This window comes from Anomaloglossus baeobatrachus, chromosome 12, assembly GCF_048569485.1.
Source record: "Anomaloglossus baeobatrachus isolate aAnoBae1 chromosome 12, aAnoBae1.hap1, whole genome shotgun sequence".
NCBI lineage: Eukaryota > Metazoa > Chordata > Amphibia > Anura > Aromobatidae > Anomaloglossus > Anomaloglossus baeobatrachus.
Window position 1 is genome coordinate 59,703,978 of NC_134364.1, and position 25,167 is coordinate 59,729,144.

The window sequence follows — 25,167 nt, forward strand, 5'->3', positions numbered from 1 at the left end:
CCTGCCAATGGTACTGGCTTCTCTTCGTATACCGCTCCGGTAACGCCGGGCCACCACCCGTCCACGGTCCTTTCGGCAACCTCCGATCAGCCTCTCCTGCAAACGGTCACCGCCGTCTGCCAACCTTGCTGTCTCAGTCCGGGGCAAGCACCCGGACCAACTTCAGGCTTTCTCAACTATCACTTTCTCTTCCACTTTTACTCCTCTCTCTTGCTCCTCTACCACTTCACTCTCACTTCAGACTCTGACTAAACTGATCTGCTTGGTTTTCCCGCCTCCAGGGCTGTGAACTCCTCGGTGGGCGGAGCCAACCGCCTGGCCCACCCCCTGGTGTGGACATCAGCCCCTGGAGGAAGGCAACAAGGATTTCTAGTGTAGCTTCGGTGTACCTATCTGGGGTGTAGGGTGTGGTGGTGTCATGATCTGTGACCCCTGGCTTGCCCAGGGCGTCACATTCCCCCTTAGAAAAATGCAGACCGTCCGCGGGCTGCCCGTCCAACACCGGTTTTATTTTTCTGAAAAAGATGAAAACGGTAACATATACAAGTAGAAGAACATCATCCCACAGCGGGAGGCACTTTTTCTTAAACGTTACAGTAACATTTTAACGGTTGCTACTGCCGCTCTCTCCCACCCAAGTAACCTGGCCCTGATGCTGCCCCTAAGAAACAGGCAGCACCCCTTGACCCCAGTCCTGAACCAAGTCACCCGAGCGGGATCTGTCCTTCCCCTCCAGAGGGTAGCCACCGGTTCTGGTGGTGGCTGGGCCCCAGCCTGCTCCACTGCGGGCCCTCCCTCCAACCTGCCTCTCCGGAGGCGGTAACGGTTAGCTGCAACACAACATTTTTATTTACATGCCACTAATGTTTGTGGTTGCCCTGCAAGTTCTCGGGCCTGTTCATAGAGAGTTCCCTATTCATAAAATGTGGAGGGTCCCCACGGGGACAACGGTGCCGGCAACGGCCGGTTCAATCACTGTGCTGACAATCAGGTTACTGTTCGGTAATCATTTACTTTCATTTTCAACTTGCAAACTTTGAACTTTCAACACACAGGTGGTCCCAACGGGGACTGTGCAACGGTGCTCCGCTGCCTTTACTGTGCACCTTCGTCCTCTCCACCCGGCTCTGGGTGGAAGAACACGGGCACCAGCCCCTCCAGTGCATAGCAAGCACGGTGAGGAAGGGCCGCCCGATACCCGTTATTTCCACTTCGGGGAATATATGTGGCCTCCATGCCATGCAGGGCGACGACTCCTTCATCCTCTTCTGAAACGGGCTCGGTATCAGGCCCGGAATCACTATCGTCCGTCCCTGCGTCAGGCGGGTTGCCGCCAGCTGCCGCAGCTTCCAGGCTTGCCACTCTCTTCGCCCCTGTCACGGAGGGATATACGTCCGACGGGCCAGGCGCAGTGCGGTGCACGGGCACGGAGGACAGAGGTGGCATGGGGGCCAGGGGCAGACCGGGTCCCTCAGCCGCAGCGGCCGGTCCCTCGGGGACATAGGGGCGTGGGTCACTCACCAGCTCCTACATCATGGCCTCCATTCCATACACTCGTGCAACTGCAGCTGCATCCTCCACCTCCGCGGTCCACTGTTCCATCAGCCTGCAGATCTGGCTCCGGTAGTGTCGGCAGATCCCTGCCGTTCGGGCCCTCAGCCATGCCGCTGTCCTGGGCACCAGCTCGGTAGCCTCCGCGTAGCTAGGTGGAGCAGACATCTTTTTGCAAGGCTCAGCAAATCGCAGGGTCCCAGCTTCCTTGCTTGTATAGCCGCGCACTACATGCGACCAGTCGCCATTTCGTCCCCCTTAGCTTCTTTCCGGCCCCTCCCCTATCGGGGCGGGGTTTTGGCCTTCGCGCCTCCGCTACTCGAGAAGACGCTCGAGCGGGAACTTTTCACGCCAAAGATGGCGACTTCCGAAATTTTTCGTTCGGACACCTCCGGCGGTAACAAGGCACACCTCTACCCAACGGCAGAGTGGTAAGATCCTGTTCGTGACACCAAGTTGTCGCGGGCGGAGGAGGGGACGCTGCGCTCTCCCACTGCTCGGGTCCGGCTGCCGCTGCTGCTGCGGCCTGCTGCTGCTCGGTGGCTCGAGCGATGGGCCGGATCCCGGGGACTCGAGCGGCGCTCCTCGCCCGTGAGTGAAAGGGGGTTGGTTTTTGGGATTGTTTATTGTCCGTGACGCCACCCACGGTTGTGGTGATTGTGTGGACACCACCGCTGCTCTGTATGGGGATCCCGGGAGCGGTGACAGGGAGCAGCAAAGTTGTTGGTTCTCCCCCTCCGTGGGTAGGGGGTGGTTGTCCCGGGGCCCAGTGATGAGGTGAGGGATGAGGGATGGCGGGGCCGGTGCAGGGCTTGGTGGGGGGCAGGGTCGCGGGGGCAGCGCTGTGCCACACGGCACGGTGGTACTCACTCAGCCTGAGACAAGGACACAGTTCTCGGTAAAACACACGGCTGGAAAGACGGTTCCCACGGACGGCTGCTGTTGCTTTTCCCCGGTAGTTGGCGGTGACTGTCACTTTTCCTGCACCTAGTGAAATGTTGGTAGCGATGGGTTCCCACCGGTAACCCGCTCCCCGGCTTGGATATGGGCCGGAGGAGCCCCTCTTTGCCCGCAGGCGCTGGCCCTGAGAAACTGGTGCCTTGGCGGTGGCGGTGTCTCTCTCCTACGGTTGGACTGTTGCCTTCAATCGGGACTTAGCTGTTGGGAGACCCAGGAGGTCCCCTTCACTGACGGATTTGGCAAATTCACGGCGACTCCTAGCCTTGCCGGGATCCAAAAGGCCCCTGCCAATGGTGCTGGCTTCTCTTTGTATACCGCTCCGGTACCGCCAGGCCACCACCCGTCCACGGTCCTTTCGGCAACCTCCGATCAGCCTCTCCTGCAAACGGTCACCGCCATCTGCCAACCTTGCTGTCTCAGTCCGGGGCACGCACCCGGACCAACTTCAGGCTTTCTCAACTGTCACTTTCTATTCCACTTTTACTCCTCTCTCTTGCTCCTCTACCACTTCACTCTCACTTCAGACTCTGACTAAACTGATCTGCTTGGTTTTCCCGCCTCCAGGGCTGTGAACTCCTCGGTGGGCGGAGCCAACCGCCTGGCCCACCCCCTGGTGTGGACATCAGCCCCTGGAGGAAGGCAACAAGGATTTCTAGTGTAGCTTTGGTGTACCTATCTGGGGTGTAGGGTGTGGTGTCATGACCTGTGACCCCTGGCTTGCCCAGGGCGTCACATCTCACTGCACCCAATCACAGCAGCCGGTGGGCGGGTCTATACTGTGCAATGAAATAAATAAATAATTTTAAAAAAACGGCGTGCGGTCCCCCCCAATTTTAATACCAGCCAGATAAAGCCATACGGCTGAAGGCTGGTATTCTCAGGATGGGGAGCTCCACGTTATGGGGAGCCCCCCAGCCTAACAATATCAGTCAGCAGCTGCCCAGAATTGCCGCATACATTCTATGCGACAGTTCTGGCTCTTCCCGATTTGCCCTGGTGCGTTGGCAAATCTGGGTAATAAGGAGTTATTGGCAGCCCATAGCTGCCAATAAGTCCTAGATTAATCATGTCAGGCGTCTATGAGACACCTTCCATGATTAATCTGTAAATTACAGTAAATAAACACACACAACTGAAAAATCCTTTATTAGAAATAAAAAACACAAACACATTCCTTCATCACCAATTTAATCAGCCCCAAAAAGCCCTCCATGTCCGGCGTAATCCACGGACCTCCAGCTTCTCATCCAGCTCTGCTGCATGCAGGTGACAGGAGCAGCAGAAGACACCGCCGCTCCTGTCACCTCCACGCAGCTAATGAAGGGAATAGCGCGATCAGCTGAGCTGTCACTGAGGTTACCTGGATGCAGCGGTGGCCGCGGGTAACCTCAGTGACAGCTCAGCTGATCGCGCTACTCACCTCAGTTGCTGCGTGGAGCTGACCGGAGCGGCGGTGAGTAGCGCGATCAGCTGAGCTGTCACTGAGGTTACCCGCGGCCACCGCTGCATCCACCGCTGGATCCAGTGACAGCGGGTAACCTCAGTGACAGCTCAGCTGATCGCGCGGCTGTCTTCATTAGCTGCGTGGAGGTGACAGGAGCGGCGGTGTGTTCTGCTGCTCCTGTCACCTGCATGCAGCTCTGCTGGAAGCGACACTGGAGGTCCGTGGATTACGCCAGGCAAGGAGGGCTTTTTGGGGCTGATTAAATTGGTGATGAGGGAATTTGTTTCTGTTTTTTTATTTCTAATAAAGGATTTTTCAGTTGTGTGTGTTTATTTACTGTAATTTTCAGATTAATGATGGAAGGTATCTCGGGGAGACGCCTGACATGATTAATCTAGGATTTATTGGCAGCTATGGGCTGCCAATAACTCCTTATTACCCCGATTTGCCAACGCACCAGGGCAAATCGGGAAGAGCCGGGTACAGTCCCAGAACTGTCGCATATAATGTATGCGGCAATTCTGGGCGGCTGCTGACTGATATTGTTAGGCTGGGGGCTCCCCATAACGTGGAGCTCCCCATCCTGAGAATACCAGCCTTCAGCCGTATGGCTTTATCTGGCTGGTATTAAAATTGGGGGGGGGACCTGCACGCCGGTTTTTTAAATTATTTAATTATTTCACTGCACAGTATAGACCCGCCCACCGGCTGCTGTGATTGGGTGCAGTGAGACACCTGTCACTCAGCGTGGGGGCGTTTCTCACTGCAACCAATCATAGGCGCCGGTGGGCGGGGAAAGCAGGGAATATGAAATTGTTTAATGAGCGTCCGGCTTTTTCAAAATAGTAAAAGCCGCCGCAGCAGTGTGAATGCCGTGCAGCGCCGCGCCGGGAATCGGGGAGTATGAGAGATGAGGGGAAAATGACCGACAGACTGTGAGAGAGGGACAGAGATAGTGACGGACCAACAGAGCGAGAATAGAGACCGAGAGGGAGAGACCGACTGACAGAGAATAGTGATTGACAGATATTGTGACACATCACTCGTTTCCAGTGTTTGACTAGCTAGGTCGCTCTGCAGGTCCGGATCGCTGTTGCGTCGTTGGCCAGGTTTGCCTGTTTGACAGCTCACCAGAAACTCACCAGAGACTTTGTAGCGATCCTGGCCAGGTTGGAATCGTTGGTGGGATCGCTGAAAGTCTCAGTGTGTAAAGGGGCCTTTAGGTCTTTTTTTTTCAACCTATGTAAAGCCAGATTTACACCTTACAATTAGGTGTGCGATCTCATATGCGATGTGACACGCCCAGGTCACATATGCGATTGAATGAGATTGCACGTAGGTCGTTCATTTGCTGTCACACGTGCGTTAGTAGTCTATGTTAAATTGATCAATTTTGTGTGCGATCCTTTAGATCATGTGTTCTGTGACGTATGCATTGGGCACCCTTTTTTTTTTTTATTTATTTATTGACTTGCCAAGCGTGTGTAATGTGTAGGGATGCGTTTTTACTATGTCATCTGCCATTCAGCTCTGCTACATGGCCGCTGACAGCAGCCACAGACAGCCATGTAGCAGAGCTGAATGGCAGATGACAGCAGACACAGACAGAGCCGCACTGTCAGAATGAACTCGGGTGAACTTCACCCGACTTCATTGTCATGCTGCGGCTCTGTCTGTGTCGCGTCCTGTATAATCACCAGCAGCGTATAGCCTGGTGATTACATGGTGGCATGGGCCCCCTGACAGTATGTTTATAGGTGTTTCAAGTTTAAGTTGTGGCATTGAGCGGTGCCAAATTCAGTATGGGGAATGAAGGGTTAATTCCCTTCATGTGGTAACACGAGCAGGCTGCTGTGATTGGTCAGCCTGCTGCGTGGTGGTAATGGAAGTTGTTATGATGGGAATTTATGGGGTTAATCTGCCCCCTGTGAGTAACGCGAGCAGGCTGTGTGATTGGTCAGCCTGCTGCGCGCCAATTTTAAAGTCTGTCATTGGTGGACAGAGGTAAATATGCAGGAGACTTGCCTTTATAAGGAGCCAGCTGTGAGCCAGCTGTGTCAGTTTCCAGCTGTGAAGAAAGAAGAATCCAGATGGAGTCCCTCCTGGAGAAGATGATGGCTCGGGTCGGCGCAGCGGACGGCGAGGAGTGGCTGAAGAGGTGTCTGGCGCCGGTGAACGAAGCCGCCGAAGTGGTCCTGGATCCAGCTTCGGATCTCGCCGGCGTTCCTGCGCGGAGGGAAGAACTTCTGCGGCCCGGAGAAGGAGAAGACGTCCGGAGATCCCTGCGGAAGAAGAGGAAGAAGAGCGACGTCTACTCACCGCCTGCATCATGTTCTCAGCGGTCCGGCGGAGGGAGGAAGAGGTCGGCATCTGCTCGCGGTCGGCGCGGCGATGGGAGGAAGACGCCGGAGACATCGCGAGAGGCGGGAGTTCCGGCGAGAGGAGGGTCCGGAGCATCGCGAGACCGCCCAAGAAGCCGACGAGATTTGGCCGCGTCATCAGGGCGCGACTCCCAGAAGGCTCGGCGGGCGATTATCCCGGAAGTCGCCGTCGGGAGTTCCGCTCCGGCTGTTGTGGCCGGGTATAGCGGAGATCCTGGGTCGCTCACGGGCCTGTACGCGCCGCCAGCCCCATTGCAAAAGAGCTCAGCTGGGGCTTTGGCGGCGGCGACGCAGGTCTGGAGCTCGACAGAAGAATCCGAAGAGGACGTCGCAGCGAGCGGAGGTCGTCAACCCCAGTACAGCGCGTTGGATGGACCCGGGAGCGGAGGACATGGTGAGAGCCCCCTTGCTGGAGCACCCAATGTTAATTGTGTAAAGGACATGGTCATTAGGACTTTGTCTGAACTGCTTGGGGGCCATGTAGTGCTACCCCAGGCACCTGTTGCTGAAGTTTCTATTCAGGACAGGTTCCCTGGGGTGGCAGAGTCTCATTTAAAGGAAGCACTGACATGTGATGTTTCCCCTTTGGGTTTTCATCTCAGTGCTTCCACTAAGGAAAAGATTTGGAGACAAGAATATGTAGAGATCTTTTCTCTGTTACCGGTTGCTAGGGAACTGCAGCATAAAGTGGAGAAACCGGATGGAAAACAAGAGGTTGAGTCAGAACGAAAGAAAAATTTTAAATCATTTTATTCATGGTTACAGGCTTTCTCCATTTATGCTGCAGTTCTTGGGGAGAAGTTTCCTAAATTGTGTAGTGGTTTGTTTCAGCACCAAGATTGTATTCTGGAGGCTTATCGTAATTTCGGTGGCTTAGCGTGGCTGAATTACGATGAGTCTTTCAGGCAGAAGTTGGCGGTTCACCCTGCTGTCAAGTGGGGTGTTAAGGATGTCGGGTTATGGCTGAATTTAATGCTGCCTCAGCGACAGAACCCTCACAGACAGCAGGTGAATGTCAATTCAAAAAGGGGGGTGTGCTTTGCATTCAATGAGTCCTCGTGCAAGTGGCAGGGTACCTGTCGCTTTCGCCATGAGTGCTCGTTTTGTGGCGGGGCTCACCCCTTGTTTAAATGTTTTAAAAAGCATGGTCAGTCCACGGTACAGCCATCTGGTGTTAGGGAGCAGTTTTTCAAAGGCTCAGACTCCAGTGAGCCTGGAAGGAATGCTCCCGTGGCTAGATCGTTTTCCAGACAGGCCGAAGGCAGCTCTGGTTCGTAGTGGGTTTCAGGCAGGTTTTCCTGTACCTTCTTTTGAAGGTATAGGTTGTAATGTAACTAGGAATTTACAATCAGTTGATAGCCATAAGGAGGTAGTCAGGGCACATATTGAAAAAGAGCTGTTGTTAGGCAGGGTGTCTGGTCCTTTTGAATTTCCTCCGTTTACAAATTTTAGGATATCACCTTTGGGGGTTGTCCCCAAGAAGGAGGTTAATTCTTTTAGGATCATATATCACCTGTCTTATCCAGCAGGTAGCTCACTGAATGATGCTATTGATCCTAATGCATCTTCGGTGAGTTACACATCCTTTGATGAGGCTGTGGATTTGCTACGGAAGTTTGGCCCGGATTGTTTCCTGGCCAAATCTGATATCAAGTCTGCCTTCCGGCTTCTGCCAATTAACCCCTTGGGTTTTAATTCTTTGGGTTTTTGTTTTGAGGGCTCTTTTTATTTTGACAGGTGCCTCCCTATGGGTTTTTCTTTATCATGTTATTATTTTGAGTCCTTTTCCACGTTTTTGCATTGGTCAGTTCAAGAGGGGTTTTCAGAGGGGGGTATGTTACATTATTTGGACGATTTCCTTTTTGTTGGTAGGTCAGGACGTTGTTTGCAATTGCTAAATAAATTTTTGGGTTTGATGAAGTTTTTTGGGGTGCCGTTAGCTCAGGATAAAACAGTTTTCCCTTGTACAGAGCTTGAGTTTTTAGGGATTGTTCTGGATTCACAAAAAATGGAATTGAGGCTCCCTGGCCAGAAGATTACGAAGTTAAAAGGCTGTATTGCGAGTTTTTTAGTGAAGAAAAAGTGTACCCTGCGAGAGCTCCAATCTCTGCTGGGTGGTTTGAACTTTGCATTAAGAATTCTGCCAATGGGGAGAGTGTTTTCCAGACGTTTGTATGATGCAACTAAGGGTGTTAGGTGTTCAGGTTCACACATTAGAATTTCGTGTGAGATGAGGAAGGATTTAAGAATTTGGTATGAATTTTTAGAAAGTTTCAACGGGATTAGCTGCGTTCAACAGGATTTTATGTTGTCTCAGGATCTCCTTTGGTTTACAGGGGTGTCTAAGGAAGTGGGGTTCGGTACGATTTTTCGTACACACTGGTGCTTTTCTTCATGGCCTTCATCTTGGTTGTCGGAAGGTTTGCTGGAGAAGCAGGTGTTATTGGAGCTTTTTCCGGTTTTTGTTTCAGTGCATATTTGGGGTAAGGAACTAGCGAATAGGAGGATTATACTCATATCGCATTGTCAAGGTTTGGTTTTTGCTTTGAACACCTTGGTGGTGAAGTGTAGGTTTCTGGGTGGTGTGTTGTGCAGATTGGTTCTATTGTGTCTGAAGTGGAATATTTGGTTGAAGGCTCGTTTTGCTCCTGAGTGCAATAATGCTTCCGTTTTTTACCTCTCTTCTCAGCGGTTAGAGGAATTCAGGAAGAGTTCAGGAAAGATGGATCCCCTTTTGACTGCATGCCCGTCCCAGTTGTGGGAGGCAATTTTGGATTAGTAGCAGATTCCATTAAAAATTCTATTGCACCAGGGACTTGGAAGGCATACTCGGCTGCTTGGTTGGCATGGAATCAATTTTGTGATTCCAGGAATCTGGTTCCCCGCAAGTGTGATGTGTCGACAGCACTTGGTTTTTTGAATTTTTATGTTGGTTTAGGTTATCGTTATAATATTTTGTATAAAACATTTTGTGGAATTTCTTTTTTCTTAAAATTATATGGTGAGGAGTCTCTATTAAGCTTATTTGTGGTTCGGCAGGCGCTAAAGGGTTGTAAAAAAGGTTGTGTTGTGCCTGATCGCCGCAGGCCTATATCCGTGAATCTCTTAGAAAGATTATGGTTTATGTTGAGTGAAGTTTGTTTTAACAATTTTGAGTTATGTTTATTTCGTGCAGCTTTTGTGCTTTGTTTCTTCGCAGCACTCAGAATTAGTGAGTTGTTGTCCCATAGTCGGTACAACACCTCGGGTTTATATAGAAAGGATGTTTATGTATCTGACTCTTGTGCGGTGTTATTTATTAGTAGGTCCAAAATGGATCAACTTGGTAAAGGGTGTTCTGTGAAGTTGCGTCCTTTATGGGATTCATGTATATGCCCCGTCACCAATTTATGTAAATGGCTTACTGTACGGGGGGATACCCCGGGTTTGTTGTTTTTACATGTAGACGGTTCGCCTGCCACTAAGTTTCAATTTAATGCAATATTAAAAAAATGTATGGTTAAGTTGCAGCTAGATAGCTCCAACTTCTCATCACATTCTTTTCGGATCGGGGCGGCAACCGAGGCAGCAAGAGCTGGCCTCTCGGGAAAAAGAATTGGTAAAATCGGCAGATGGGCGTCAAAACGCTATCAGTTGTATATACGCCCGAATTTATTATAATTAATTTATTCTGTCTCTCTCCAATTCTAGGCCCAATGGTGATTTGGCTTGTAGGCCATTCGTTTATACACTGGGCGCAGAGGAGAGCGGCTTGTAGAAGTTACACAGAAAACTTATCTTTTCAGTATGAACTGATAAATGTTTTTTGGTACGGTATAAGGGGTCTGAAATTTTCTAATTTACTTGGCACCTTAAAAGGTATGCTGTTGACTCATCCGTATCCTGACCTTATAATTTTACACATTGGAGGGAATGACTTGGGTAAAATAAAGACTTTGGACTTGTTATCTAATTTCCGCAGAGATTTTGCGTTATTAAAGAATCTTTTTCCTTATTCAGCATTGATTTTTTCTGAAATTGTTCCGAGACTGGTCTGGAATGGCCAGCTTGCCTTTTTGGAAAAAATAAGGAAACGTGTCAATCGCGACATGGCAAAATTTTTTGTTAGTTTGGGCGACTTCTCATATCGCCATAGTGATCTGGAAGGTTTTACGGTTGGCCTGTACAGGTCTGATGGGGTACATCTCTCTGACGTTGGTCTGGACATTTTTAATGTGGGTATCCAGAATATGATAGAAAAATGGCTGCGGTGTTTGGGGGGGGCCTCGTATTGTTAATACTCGGCCGTTTGGGAAAAAATCGCCCAACTATGTTGGGTGGATTGTGGTTTTATAAGTGGTTAATGGTACTTTATGGTGGTATTTATGGAATTTTATGGTTATTGAATTTCAATAATATGGTGAATTTAATTTATCAAGTTACCAATAATAAAACACCACGGCCATTTTTATCCAAATGTCATGTGTCTGAGTATTTATTCTTTATTAATGGTAAGTTAATTGGTTATAGTGGGCTTTATGCTACCATGTATAATCACCAGCAGCGTATAGCCTGGTGATTACATGGTGGCATGGGCCCCCTGACAGTATGTTTATAGGTGTTTCAAGTTTAAGTTGTGGCATTGAGCGGTGCCAAATTCAGTATGGGGAATGAAGGGTTAATTCCCTTCATGTGGTAACACGAGCAGGCTGCTGTGATTGGTCAGCCTGCTGCGTGGTGGTAATGGAAGTTGTTATGATGGGAATTTATGGGGTTAATCTGCCCCCTGTGAGTAACGCGAGCAGGCTGTGTGATTGGTCAGCCTGCTGCGCGCCAATTTTAAAGTCTGTCATTGGTGGACAGAGGTAAATATGCAGGAGACTTGCCTTTATAAGGAGCCAGCTGTGAGCCAGCTGTGTCAGTTTCCAGCTGTGAAGAAAGAAGAATCCCCCGCCCACCCTCCCAGTGTAAAGTCATGGTTTTTAACTGTTTATTATTTTTGTCGTGATGTTTTATTAGTTGGGAAAAAATCGCCCAACTATGTTGGGTGGATTGTGGTTTTATAAGTGGTTAATGGTACTTTATGGTGGTATTTATGGAATTTTATGGTTATTGAATTTCAATAATATGGTGAATTTAATTTATCAAGTTACCAATAATAAAACACCACGGCCATTTTTATCCAAATGTCATGTGTCTGAGTATTTATTCTTTATTAATGGTAAGTTAATTGGTTATAGTGGGCTTTATGCTACCATGATTAGCAGTCACCTGTGAAGGACTCACCGGTGACCGCTAAACTCCTGAGTAAGTGAATTGAGCAGCCCTCTCTCATACTCACCGATCCCCGATCCCCGACGCTGCACGGCATTCACACTGCTCCGGCGGCTTTTACTGTTTTGAAAAAGCCGGCCGCCCATTAAACAATCTCGTATTCCCTACTTTCCCCGCCCACCGGCGCCTATGATTCGTTACAGTGAGACACGCCCCCACGCTGAGTGACAGGTGTCACACTGCACCCAATCACAGCAGCCGGTGGGCGTGTCTATACTGTGCAGTGAAATAAATAATTAAATAATTAAAACAAACGGCGTGCGGTCCCCCCAATTTTAAAACCAGCCAGATAAAGCCATACGGCTGAAGGCTGGTATTCTCAGGATGGGGAGCCCCACGTTATGGGGAGCCCCCCAGCCTAACAATATCAGTCAGCAGCCGCCCAGAATTGCCGCATATATTAGATGCGACAGTTCTGGGACTGTACCCGGCTCTTCCCGATTTGCCCTGGTGCGTTGGCAAATCGGGGTAATAAGGAGTTATTGGCAGCCCATAGCTGCCAATAAGTCCTAGATTAATCATGTCAGGCGTCTATGAGACACCCTCCATGATTAATTTGTAAATTACAGTAAATAAACACACACCCGAAAAAATCCTTTATTATAAATAAAAAACACAAACATATACCCTGGTTAACCACTTTAATCAGCCCCAAAGAGCCCTCATTGTCCGGCGTACTCCAGGATGATGCAGCGTCGCTTCCAGCGCTGCTGCATGGAGGTGACCGGAGCTGCAGCAGACACAGCCGCTCCTGTCACCTCCACACAGCTAATGAAGACAGCCACGCGATCAGCTGAGCTGTCACTGAGGTTACCCGCTGTCACTGGATCCAGCGGTGGATGCAACGGTGGCCGCGGGTAACCTCAGTGACAGCTCAGCTGATCGCGCTACTCACCTCAGTTGCTGCGTGGAGCTGACCGGAGCGGCGGTGAGTAGCGCGATCAGCTGAGCTGTCACTGAGGTTAACCGTGGCCACCGCTGGATCCAGTGACAGCGGGTAACCTCAGTGACAGCTCAGCTGATCGCGCGGCTGTCTTCATTTGCTGTGTGGAGGTGACCGGAGCGGCTGTGTCTGCTGCGGCTCCGGTCACCTCCATGCAGCAGCGCTGGAAGCGACGCTGCATCATCCTGGATTACGCCAGACATGGAGGGCTTTTTGGGGCTGATTAAAGTGGTTAACCAGGGTATATGTTTGTGTTTTTTATTTCTAATAAAGGATTTTTTCGGGTGTGTGTGTTTTATTTACTGTAATTTACAGATTAATCATGGAAGGTGTCTCATAGACGCCTGACATGATTAATCTAGGACTTATTGGCAGCTATGGGCTGCCAATAACTCCTTATTACCCCGATTTGCCAACGCACCAGGGCAAATTGGGAAGAGCCGGGTACAGTCCCAGAACTGTCGCATCTAATGTATGCGGCAATTCTGGGCGGCTGTTGGCTGATATTGTTAGGCTGGGGGGCTCCCCATAACGTGGAGCTCCCCATCCTGAGAATACCAGCCTTCAGCCGTATGGCTTTATCTGGCTGGTTTTAAAATTGGGGGGGACCGCACGCCGTTTTTTTTAATTATTTAATTATTTATTTCACTGCACAGTATAGACACGCCCACCGGCTGCTGTGATTGGGTGCAGTGTGACACCTGTCACTCAGCGTGGGGGCGTGTCTCACTGTAACCAATCATAGGCGCCGGTGGGCGGGGAAAGCAGGGAATACGAGATTGTTTAATGGGCGGCCGGCTTTTTCAAAACAGTAAAAGCCGCCGGAGCAGTGTGAATGCCGTGCAGAGCTGGATCGGAGATCGGTGAGTATGAGAGAGGGGGTAAGAGGGATAGACTGACATGGACAGAGAGAGAGGGACAGAGATAGTGACGGACTGACAGAGATTAGTGAATGACAGACATTGTGAGGCGCTTCAGAACGCAGCTTTTCAGCTGCGCTGTGAAGCGGACCTTTTTTAAGCTGCGGTGCAGAGCGCACACCTGCGCACATAGCCTCAGACATCAAAATCGTATGAGGGATGTCACACGTTACAATTGCCTAGGTTCATACAACAAAACGTCCAATGTATGAGGAATAAACGACGTGTATGCGATCACCGTATTTTCGTTCAATCTTGATTGCACGTAGGTGTCACACGCAAATACGTCACGAACGATGCAGGATGTGCATCACTTACAACTTGACCCCGACGACGGATTGAAAGATTTATTGAAGCGTGTAAAGCAGGCATAAGTCTTTCTGGTCTGATGAACTGGTCGTTCATCAAGTATTCCCATGAGAAGTTTAGATATGAGGTGTTGTGTGTCTGGATCACCAGGCTGAAGACCTGCTAGGGATGTTCTTGGACTTTCCTGTCGTTAAAGGTGCCCATACTCTTCACGCAAAATCCCCCATTTGTGTTCGTAATACACAGGACAAAAATGGCATCTGCCTGTTTACGTCACAGATCCACTGCCCATGTGGTATCCATTAAAAAAAAAAATGAATGGCACACATAGGTGAAACATAGAAATGTGACGGAGCTCCTAGATGTCCTTTGAAAATGGACACCAGATAGACTCTAGAACAGTGTTTCCCAAACTCCAGTCCTCATGGCCCCCAAAAAGTCATGTTTTCAAGATTTCCTTATTATTGAACGGGTGATGGAATCATTATCAAGCCATCACCTGTGCTATATTAAGGAAATCCTGAAAACATGACCTGTTGGGGGTCGTGAGGACTGGAGTTTGGGAACCACTGCTCTAGAAGATGTATAAAAAGAAACCAACTATTTGGACACACTCTCTGCCCATTTATACAGGACGATTTCCCACTTTATGGCTCTTTAATCTTATATAGTTCATATAAAACTCATAATCACACTTAAAAATGAATACAGACCCCCTAAACTAATATAGACCCCAACTTCACACCACTAGAGGGTCTCCTCAAACCAATCATAGGTGCATGGTACACACCCTGGATGTAGCTAAACACTTCACTCAGAGGTGGACACAATGACAAATTCCTTGGGCTCTGTCTTGATATTCCAATAGTGGCTCGGTGGCTCGAGCGATGGGCCGGATCCCGGGGACTCGAGCGGCGCTCCTCGCCCGTGAGTGAAAGGGGGTTTTTGGGTGTGGGGATTGTTTATTGTCCGTGACGCCACCCACGGTTGTGGTGATTTGTTGACACCACCGCTGCTCTGTATGGGGATCCCGGGAGGGATGGTATGGAGCAGCCAGTTGTTGTGTTGCCCCTCCGTGGGTAGGGGTTGGTGATCCCGGGGCCCAGTGATGAGGTGGGAGATGCAGGGCTTGGTGGGCGCAGGGACGCGGGGGCAGCGCTGTGCCATGCGGCACTGTGGTACTCACTCAGCCTGAGACGATGACACAGTTCTCGGTAAAACACACGGCTGGAAAGACGGTTCCCACGGACGGCTGCACTTGCTTTCCCCAGTAGGTGACGGTGACGGTCCCTCTGTCCTGCACCTATGATGATAATGGTTGCGATGGGTTCCCACCGGTAACCCGCTCCCCGGCTTGGATATGGACCGGAGGAGCCCTACTTTGCCCGCAGGCGCTGGCCCTGAGAAACTGGTGCCCTGGCGGTGGCGGTGTCTCTCTGTTACGGTTGGACGGTTGCCTTCAATCGGGACTTGTTTGTTAGGAGACAGACGTCCCCTTCACTGACGGATTTGGCAAATTATGGCGACTCCTAGCCTTGCCGGGATCCGAAAGGCCCCTGTCCTGGTGCTGACTGTTCTTCGTATACTGCTCCAGACCGCCGGGCCACCACCCGTCCGCGGTCCTTCCAGCAACCTCCGAGCAGTCCCCCTGCAGACTATCACCGCCGTCTGCTGACCTTGCTGTCACTGTCCGGGGCACACACCGGGACCAACTTCAGGCTCTCTTACTGTCACTTTTACTCCTTTACTCAAGCTCCTCTACCACTTCCTTCTACTTCCTCCTCCTAAACTGAACTGCCTGGTTCTCCCGCCTCCAGGGCTGTGAACTCCTTGGTGGGCGGAGCCAACCGCCTGGCCCAACCCCTGGTGTGAACATCAGCCCCTGGAGGAAGGCAACAAGGATTTTGGTAGCCTAGGTGTTCCTAACTGGGGTGTAGGGTGTGGTGGTGTTGTGACCTGTGACTCCTGGCTTGCCCAGGGCGTCACACATGGATGACAAGTGAGGAAAAAAAAAAATTGGGGATGAATTCTGACCATCTTTTATACGACTGTGAAAACCCTTTGTCTAAAACATATAGGTAGGAACAGGGGCAAACATATCATTGGTGCAACCCAGGGGCCCAAAGAGATAAGCGGGCCCATTACCCCAAAAACAGGTACAATTTGGCATTTTTATAAGCTTTTGGGCTGCAAAGGCCCATATATTGTTCTTGCACAGGGGTCCTCTTTGGTCTGTATCCACCAGTGGGTAGGAAGGTGCACTGACCATGCCCAGTGTGGATCGGGTGCCTGTGCTTGGTTTGAATAGTCATTTTAAGCCATATCTAATTATACCACTTTATAATAAAAAAAAAAAAACCTCTTTATTGACTCGAGACTGACTACTCCAAAATATAGAAGTACAGATATACAATTTACCCCGTTCCTGCAATTCTCTTCATGTTGCTTACAATAAGTTTGTGCCTAGGAATCTTGAAGACCTTCCTCTTCAAGCATTGTTCTAACATTGTTAAATATTTGAGAAGTCTAGTGTACCTGTAAAGGCCCAGTCACACTAAACAACTTACCAGCGATCCCAACAACGATACAACCTAATAGGGATCGCTGGAGCGTCGCTACACAGGTTGCTGGTGAGCTGTCACACATGCAGATCTCACCAGTGACCAGCCCCCAGCCAGCAGCGACGCGTGGAAGCGATACTGCGCTTGGTAACTATCGGGTAACCAACCCGATATTTACCTTGGTTACCAGCGCGCACCGCTTAGCGCTGGCTCCCTGCACACCTAGCCAGAGTACACATTGGGTTAATTACCCGATGTGTACTCTGCTACGTGTGCAGGCAGCAGGGAGCCGGCTTCTGCGGACGCTGGTAACCACGGTAAACATCAGGTAACCAAGAAGCCCTTACCTTGGTTACCCGATATTTACCTTCGTTACCAGCGTCCGCCGCTCTCACACTGCCAGTGCCGGCTCCCTATTCCCTGCACTCCTAGCCACAGTACACATCGGGTTACTTACCCGATGTGTACTCCGGCTACGTGTGCAGAGAGCAGGAGCCGGCACTGACAGCTGAGAGCGGCGGACGCTGGTAACGAAGGTAAATATCGGGTAACCAAGGTAAGGGCTTCTTGGTTACCCGATGTTTACCGTGGTTACCAGCGTCCGCAGAAGCCGGCTCCTGCTGCCTGCACATTCAGTTGTTGCTCTGTCGCTGTCACACACAGCGATGTGCGCTTCACAGCGGGAGAGCGACAACTAAAAAATGGTCCAGGACATTCAGCAACAACCGGCGACCTCACAGCAGGGGCCAGGTTGTTGCTGGATGTCAAACACCGCAACATCACTAGCAACATCGCTGCTACATCACAAAAGTCGTGCCTCAGCAGCGATGTTGCTAGCGATGTTGCTTAAGCTGGTGTCACACTAAGCGACAGCGACAACGACGTCGCTGTTACGTCACCATTTTCGGTGACGTAACAGCGACCTTGTAAGTCGCTGTTATGATCGCTGCTTAGCTGTCAAACACAGCAGAAGCAGCGATCATAACGTCGCTACATGTGCAGAGAGCAGGGAGCCGCGCTTAGCGCTGGCTCCTTGCTCTCCTAGGTACAGTACACATCGGGTTAATTAACCCGATGTGTGCTGCAGCTACATGTCACAGTGCAGAGAGCAGGGAGCCGCGCGCACTGCTTAGCGCTGGCTCCTTGCTCTCCTTGCTACAGTATACATCGGGTTAATTACCCGATGCATACTGCAGCCACATGTCACAGTGCAGGAGCCGGCGCTGGCAGCAAGAGCGGAGGCCGGTAACCAGCGTAAACATCGGGTAACCAGGGAAAGGTCTTCCCTTGGTTACCCGATGTTTACGCTGGTCACAGCTTACCGCAGCTGCCAGTGCCGGCTCCTGATCGCTTCATTTCGTCGCTCTCTCGCTGTCACACACAGCGATGTGTGTGTCACAGCGGGAGAGTGACGACCAAAAAATGAAGCTGGACATTCAGCAACGACCGGCGACCTCACAGCAGGGGCCAGGTCGTTGCTGGATGTCACACACAGCGACAGCGACGGGACGTCGCTGCAACGTCACAGAAAATGGTGACGTAGCAGCGACGTCGTTGTCGTCGTCGTTATGTGTGACACCAGCTTTAGTGTGACGTGGCCTTAACCAAGGATGGATCAAAGGTAGAAAGGTTTATCATTGGGACAGAGATGCCCCTATGATAACACAATCATCAACAAAGATGGCTCCAAGGAGACTTTTGATGGCGTCTGAGACTTGAGAGACCATCGTAATTCTGGTTTTCCCTGTTCCGCTGTCTTGGGATAAGAACCTTTTGAAGGGATAAGATTGCTCCTGGTATTAGAGATCACATCTATGTTAATGAGATGCTCTTCGGGGCTTTTTACAGTGTAAATACAGTTTGCCAACATTCAAGAATTTTTCCTTCATTTTTCATACAATTCTGCCATTCTTTGGATTCAGAGAATGAAGACCAAGACATATGAAGAATGACTTTGTTTACAATCCTGGTAGGGGTCGTATGGTTCCCTAGCGGAGTCTAAATATCTGTGGCCAGGCAGAGTTGCCCGTTGGCACCCACGCCCAAGCCACATCTTGCCAGCTCCCATCAACTAGGACTCTCTGATCTAGAGTTCTACTTCCATAATTATGAGGATGACACTATATTTTGTCAAGCTTTTTCCTCTCGAAGTCCCTTATTCTGCCAAATGGAAGAGTGACTCATCGGAGAGAACAGCTGATTGTCTCCAGGGTTATATTGCTAGAATTTTGGAAACTTCTTAAGCTTTGAGCCTGTAATTTTTCCATCTCCTGTTCTTGCTCCTCGCTCTGGAATGCCACAGACTTAATGGCCAGTTGTGAGCGCACAAATCCGAGAACGCATACCAAGCTCTCATATTCAGGAGGAAAGCAAGCAAACGTTAACTCCTTAGTTGCTAAGGAGCAGAGGTTTTAACCCAATATAATCAAAACCCCCTCTGCTATGATGTTGTAAAAGTAATTGATGAATTTTCTAATCTTAATGGTAATCATTAGATAGCTCTTGTAAAAACAAGCACTTTTGCAATTTACTGTATATTAAAATTTGCCGCCATTCTTGCGATATTAACACTTTTATAGTTGGTTGCCTAGGAAACCGACCACTTCCTCAGTCTAGCTTGTAAGCACTGTGCTGAAGGGGGCTGGAATTAGAAGGTAACGGCGTACTCTAGAGATCCTGGTCAGCTGCAAAGCAATGCAGACACAAACTCGATAGCAAAAGAGCTTGTAAGCACTGTGCATGTCCTGCTGTCTAGCATCAGTGGTCTGTCTCCAAGGCAACACGCTATCAACAAAACAAAATATCTCAAGAAAAGCTAAAAATCTTAATAGGCAGCAAATAATGCTTGTATAGCACAATCCCCATTGATGAAGATGGGAATAACCTTTTTACATTTCATAGTGGGGATCGCTGGATTGTAAGGCGACCACCATCTGTCTATTCTAAACACGGTCCATTGAGAAGAATAGGATCCATATAATGCATTATTTTGCCTCTGGTGGCCATGCCGGGGGACTTGTACAGTTGCTTCCATGTTTCTCTACAGATGATCACTGAGGATCCTAGTAGCGGATTACCTGGCAGAACATTTCTGGGGAGCTTTCCATCATAAGGATTGTCCACATCTTGCCCTTTTAGCGGTATAATGTTTGCCATACATCATTTACCCACCAGTTACAAATGGTGCTATAAAATAGTAATGTCACAAAGTACACACATCGCACTACCGTACACTATCTACATAACGACATCATAACTGTCATATAGTACTAACGTACTGTACAATATCTACATAACTGCATCATAACGTACATAAATAATACCGCAACACTAGATTTATATAGTGGTGTCATATAGTACTAACGTACTGTACAATATCTACATAACTGCATCATAACGTACATAAATAATACCGCAACACTAGATTTATATAGTGGTGTCATATAGTACTAACGTACTGTACAACATCTACATAACTGCATCATGTGGTACATCATACCGCCAAACATCTAAATAATGGTGCCATACAATATCTATAAAATGGTGCCAAATAGGGCATAAAGTCCGGAATCCCTCCATAGTAAATCTATAGAACAGTGTCTTTTAACATACATTTAAATCACTATATGATGGTGCCATATAGCACATAAATAACACCACCACCACACTAAATATAAAATATATATAAAACCATATAGTACTTAGTTACTATGTTGTGGTTTTATTTCTCTACTATATGGCACTGTTGTATAGGTTTAGTGTGGTGGGATTACTTATGTACTATATGGCACTATTGTATAGATATTGTATGATGCGGTTATTTATGTATCCATATAGTACATAAGTAATACTTCTACACAGTATCTGTATAACACTGCCATATTGTATATAAATACTGTTCTACAGTATCTATATACTACATACAGTAAATGATCCTACCACACTAGATTTATAAAATAGTGCCATGTAAAGGCACCATACAGTATCTATGTATGGAACTGCTATAGGATACTGTGTGGTAGTTTCATGAATGGCACTTTTTTTTTGTTTAATTGTTTGGTAGGATTAATGTATGAATTATGTAGATGCTGTTGAGCAGCATTGATATACTATATGGCACAGTGTGTAGCTATTTTATGTATTAACATAAGTGTGGTAGTATTACTAATATACTGTATGGCAAAGTATCTAGATAATGATGCCATATAGTACATGAATACTGCCACACAGTATCTATACAGTACATGAGTAATACCATGATACTGCATCTATCTATATAACGGGACCATAGAATACTTAAATCTATATTGTTTGGTATTACGTGGATACTATATGGCACTGTTTTATATTGGTGGTGTTACTTGGGTACTATATGGCACTGTTGTATTGCAGGTATTACATGGGTACCATATGGCACTGTTGTATTGCAGGTATTACTTGGGACTATATGGCACTGTTATATTAGTGGTGTTATTGGGTACTATATGGCACTTGTATTGCAGGTATTACTTGGGACTATATGGCACTGTTATATTGATGGTGTTGGGTACTGTATGGCACTTGTATTGCAGGTATTACTTGGGACTATATGGCACTGTTATATTGATGGTGTTGGGTACTGTATGGCACTGTTATAGAGATAGTGTATAGTGGTATTACTTAACAGTACAAAAATAATAGCAGCCAGTATCTATGGTACTGTTCCATACAGTGAATAAACCCAGATAAATAAAGTAGGAGTATAAAGTGCACAAACTATAGCACTATATCCATCTAATATATAAAGCTGAATGTGTGTGTGTGTGTGTGTGTGTGTGTGTGTGTGTGTGTCCGGGATTGGCATCCGCACCGTCGCAGCTACAGCCACAAAATTTTGCACACTCACACTTCTGGACCCCGAGAGCGTCATAGGCTATGTTTTGAGGGGAAATTTCAACCCTGCTCTTTACAGTTATTCGCCAAAAAAACTGCCTCCATTAAAGCGAATGGAGCTGGGAGCCACAGTGCAGCCAGAACTTCAGAAGAATGCGCAGCCACGCCCTTATATGGAATGTTGGTGTGTCACAATGCAGCCAGGAAAAGAGGCAGACACAGACAGGGTAAGAAACAGACAGACAGGGTAAGAGACAGACACAAAGAGACAGACACAAAGAGACAGACTGACAGGGAAAGAGACAGACACAGGGAAACAGACAGACAGGGAAAGAAAGTGAAAGAGACAGAGAAAGAGAGGGAAAGAGAGAAACAGGGTAAGAGCCAGACACAGACAGGTAAAGAGACAGACACAGACAAAGAGACAGACAGGAAAAGAGAGGGAAAGAGGCAGACAGGGAAAGTGACAGAGACAGACAGACAAGGAAAGAGATAGACAGGGAAAGAGATTGAGACAGACGGAGAAAGAGACAGAGACAGTCAGAGACAGACAGGGAAAGAGACAGACAGACAAAGAGAGAGAGACAGAGATATATACAGAGGGGGAGACAGACAGAGAATGGGAAAGAAACAGAGAGACAGTTACTATCCCGGGCGTTAATACAGACAGGGAAAAAGAGGGAAAGTGACAGACAGGGAAAGTGACAGACAGGGAAAGTGACAGACAGGGAAAGTGACAGACAGGGAAAGTGACAGACAGGGAAAGTGACAGACAGGGAAAGTGACAGACAGACAGGGAAAGTGACAGACAGACAGGGAAAGTGACAGACAGACAGGGAAAGTGACAGACAGACAGGGAAAGTGACAGACAGACAGGGAAAGTGACAGACAGACAGACAGGGAAAGTGACAGACAGACAGACAGGGAAAGTGACAGACAGACAGACAGGGAAAGTGACAGACAGACAGACAGACAGGGAAAGTGACAGACAGACAGACAGGGAAAGTGACAGACAGAGAGACAGGGAAAGTGACAGACAGAGAGACAGGGAAAGTGACAGACAGAGAGAGAGACAGAGAGATATATACAGAGGGGGAGACAGACAGAGAATGGGAGAGAAACAGAGAGACAGTTACTATCCCGGGCAGCGCCGGGTGCTATGTTGTGAGGCGAAATTTTAACCCCGCGTGTTCCAATTTACCAATCAATTTTGCCCCATCTACATAATGTGGAAAAAGTGAAATGAAAAGTGTTGGGGGCAAATTGACAGCTGCCAGATGTGAACTAGGGGGACTTAAAGAATGAGAGCGATGGCGCCAAAGAGTATATACCGTACAGTTGCTAAGGTGGGGCCCTGACATGGGATACTCACCACACTCGGGGATATGAACACACACAAAATGCGCCACACACTACCACGTACTTGAACACATATACCACCCTCAGCACACATCTCACCACACATATACCAACCTCGCCACATAATCGCCCTAAACACACACAAGTCTGGTATTATCCTTCAAAATAAAAATCTGATTAATAAGCAGCCAAACTACAAGAACAACAAATGTGCCACATAGGAAATACGGCAGCTGTCAGTCACATGACCTGTCTATTTTGTGTATGTGTGAGCTAATATATACTGTCAGGGGGAGGACTTTCTGCTGCCTGGAGATTTATCAGGCTGCCAATAGCAACCAATCACAGCTTAGCTTCTATTTTGCTACAGTTAATTAATCTGAGCTCTGATTGGTTAATATAGGCAACAAAGGACATTCTCAGTATGTGTGAGGTCATAGGATGTTATATCTGTGTGGAATATCTGTGGTGTTGAAATATATGTTGTGAAATGCTTCTATTAGCTTAGTTTTTGCCTTTTAATAATTACATTTCTATCTATTTGTTTTGTGGTTTTTGTGTGCAGAATACATTTTTGTTAATACATTCTATTTTGTTAACAGCAGTTATTAACCCGGGCGAAGCCGGGTAGTACAGCTAGTAATAAATAATACCGCAGCGGAGATGAAAGTTCATATCTTCCTGGGGTGGGGGGGTAGACCTCCAAGACTCCTTTTAGTCTTAAATGATCAATTGATATTTGGGGGAGCGGGCTCCCTAATCGCCTCTGACAGATGGTTTGGAAAGAGGAGGATTGTAGTCTCCATGTCCAATCATTTTCTTCTCTAGAGGTGTCTGTCAGTGGCTTCTGCCCCTCTCCCTATTAGTAGTGCATGCACGCTCCGTCATACTGAGCATACCTGTGTACAGGAAGGTTGGGATGGATGCTGTTACACCGGCAGATATTGAAAGTTTATAATCTCCTTTGTAGACACAAAGTGCCCGGCTCAATCCCCCTAAACCCGAACTATAGGGGCAATGGCCCTATATACGCCATAGGATTATACACCCATTATTGTCCAGTGGGAAGCAGATTTGTTTAACCCATCGTTAACCCTCCCAAACCTTTCCAACAAATTCCCAAACTTTTTGCAAAACTTCGTAAAACTTTTTACGCTAGTAACCCACAACAGACGAGCTCCACATTGGAGCTGCATGAGACGCGTCCCTTCCACAGCCCACTGTGTCCTCTCCGATCCTTCTGTCCCCTATTTCCAGCAGCATCAGATGTAGCAGAGCTGAGCTTCTCATCCAAAAGCCAAAAGCGATAAATCTCATTTAACTATTTGTATCAAATTAAATATTTGTACCCATTGCAAATACTGCGCCGACCAGCCACATCCTGAAATTAATGAATGATAGGAACTTGGCAGATGAGGAATGCAAAAAAATCAATATTTTTTTTTGTTATTGCATTGCTCAGATTGACTTACCGCAGATCCGCTGTCCGTTTTCTCCATAGTTGTGATCGATTAGGGTTCGCTAATCATCATTCTAATCAATGGCGGATGGGGGGGTCTTTTTAGGGATCCAAATAGAAGCTGGTCCCCTGATGTGCTTTACTGAGCGGCTTCCTGATCAACAAGTGACATGAGAGTGATCCAGGGTGGATGGTGAAGCTCAGAGGCTCAGGAATGTATTACACAGTGGGTGTGAGCGTGAATCACACATTGCTTGTGTCAGCAGACTGGAGAGTTCCGCCCAAAGCAGCAGCACCAGCGGCTTTCCCTCTCCCTCTCTCCCTATATATCTCTCCCTCTCTCTCTCCCTCTCTCACTCTCTCTCCCTCTCTGCACATTCCCCCTTTTTTTCCTCCTGGGATAGGCCTGAGCTCAGATCACACAAAAAAACCCTCAAAATCAAAAGTTACAAATTCCACAATTAGCAACTCTCCCAAAACAGGCAAACGCCTCCGCAGGCAGCAGCACGTACAGATGTGCAGAGATGATCCCTACTGTATACAGTATACATCTCATCCATACCGTGCTCCTCATCCGGTTTTTCTTTTCCTATTTTTTTCTTTCTTTTTGCTATGGCAACTGTAATAATTGGTTTGACGTAGAATAAGAAAAAAAAAATATACATCGATTGCATAATGAAAAGTTCTGCAACTTTTCGAAGAACATTGTGTTTTGATTCCATTTAACGTCTCTGCTTGTTAGTCATGTTCACTGAGAAATAATTTCTTTTTTTCTGACCTAGTCCTGTGCGCGCAGGATCAGCTGAGATCACACGTCCTGTAGTCATCCGTTAGATCGGATCCTGTGGAGACCTGTCGCGGGCGGAGGGGGACGCGCTCGCCATGCTCGGGTCCGGGGCTTCTGCTGCTGCTCGGTGACTCGAGCGGTGGACCGGACCCGGTGACTCGAGCAGTGCTCCTCGTTCACGAGTGAAAAGGGGGTGGTTTGTTTAGGGAGATAGTTCGTGACGCCACCCACGGGTCGTGGTGGTAATGGGCACCACCGCTGCTGGTGACGGGGATCCCGGGAGAGGTGGTAGGGAGCAGCTAGGATGT

General features: G+C 48.3%; 2 protein-coding genes across 3 annotated transcripts in view; one reads left to right on the top strand and one right to left on the bottom strand.

Moving 5' to 3' along the window:
* The window catches only part of INF2 (inverted formin 2), a 126,469-nt gene extending 102,198 nt beyond the window's left edge, over positions 1–24,271 (bottom strand). For both annotated transcript variants that reach the window (XM_075330311.1, XM_075330310.1), the window contains exon 1: positions 24,086–24,271. In XM_075330311.1, the coding sequence (XP_075186426.1) occupies positions 24,086–24,112 (27 nt within the window). In that variant the 5' untranslated portion in view covers positions 24,113–24,271. The remainder of the gene's footprint in view (positions 1–24,085) is intronic.
* On the top strand, positions 5,978–18,334 carry LOC142258107 (uncharacterized). Its single transcript, XM_075330572.1, has 3 exons — positions 5,978–6,730; positions 10,027–10,355; positions 18,305–18,334. Exons 1-3 carry the CDS (start codon positions 6,046–6,048, stop codon positions 18,332–18,334), a joined length of 1,044 nt encoding a protein of 347 aa, XP_075186687.1. The 5' UTR covers positions 5,978–6,045.
* Positions 24,272–25,167: the final 896 nt, after the last annotated feature.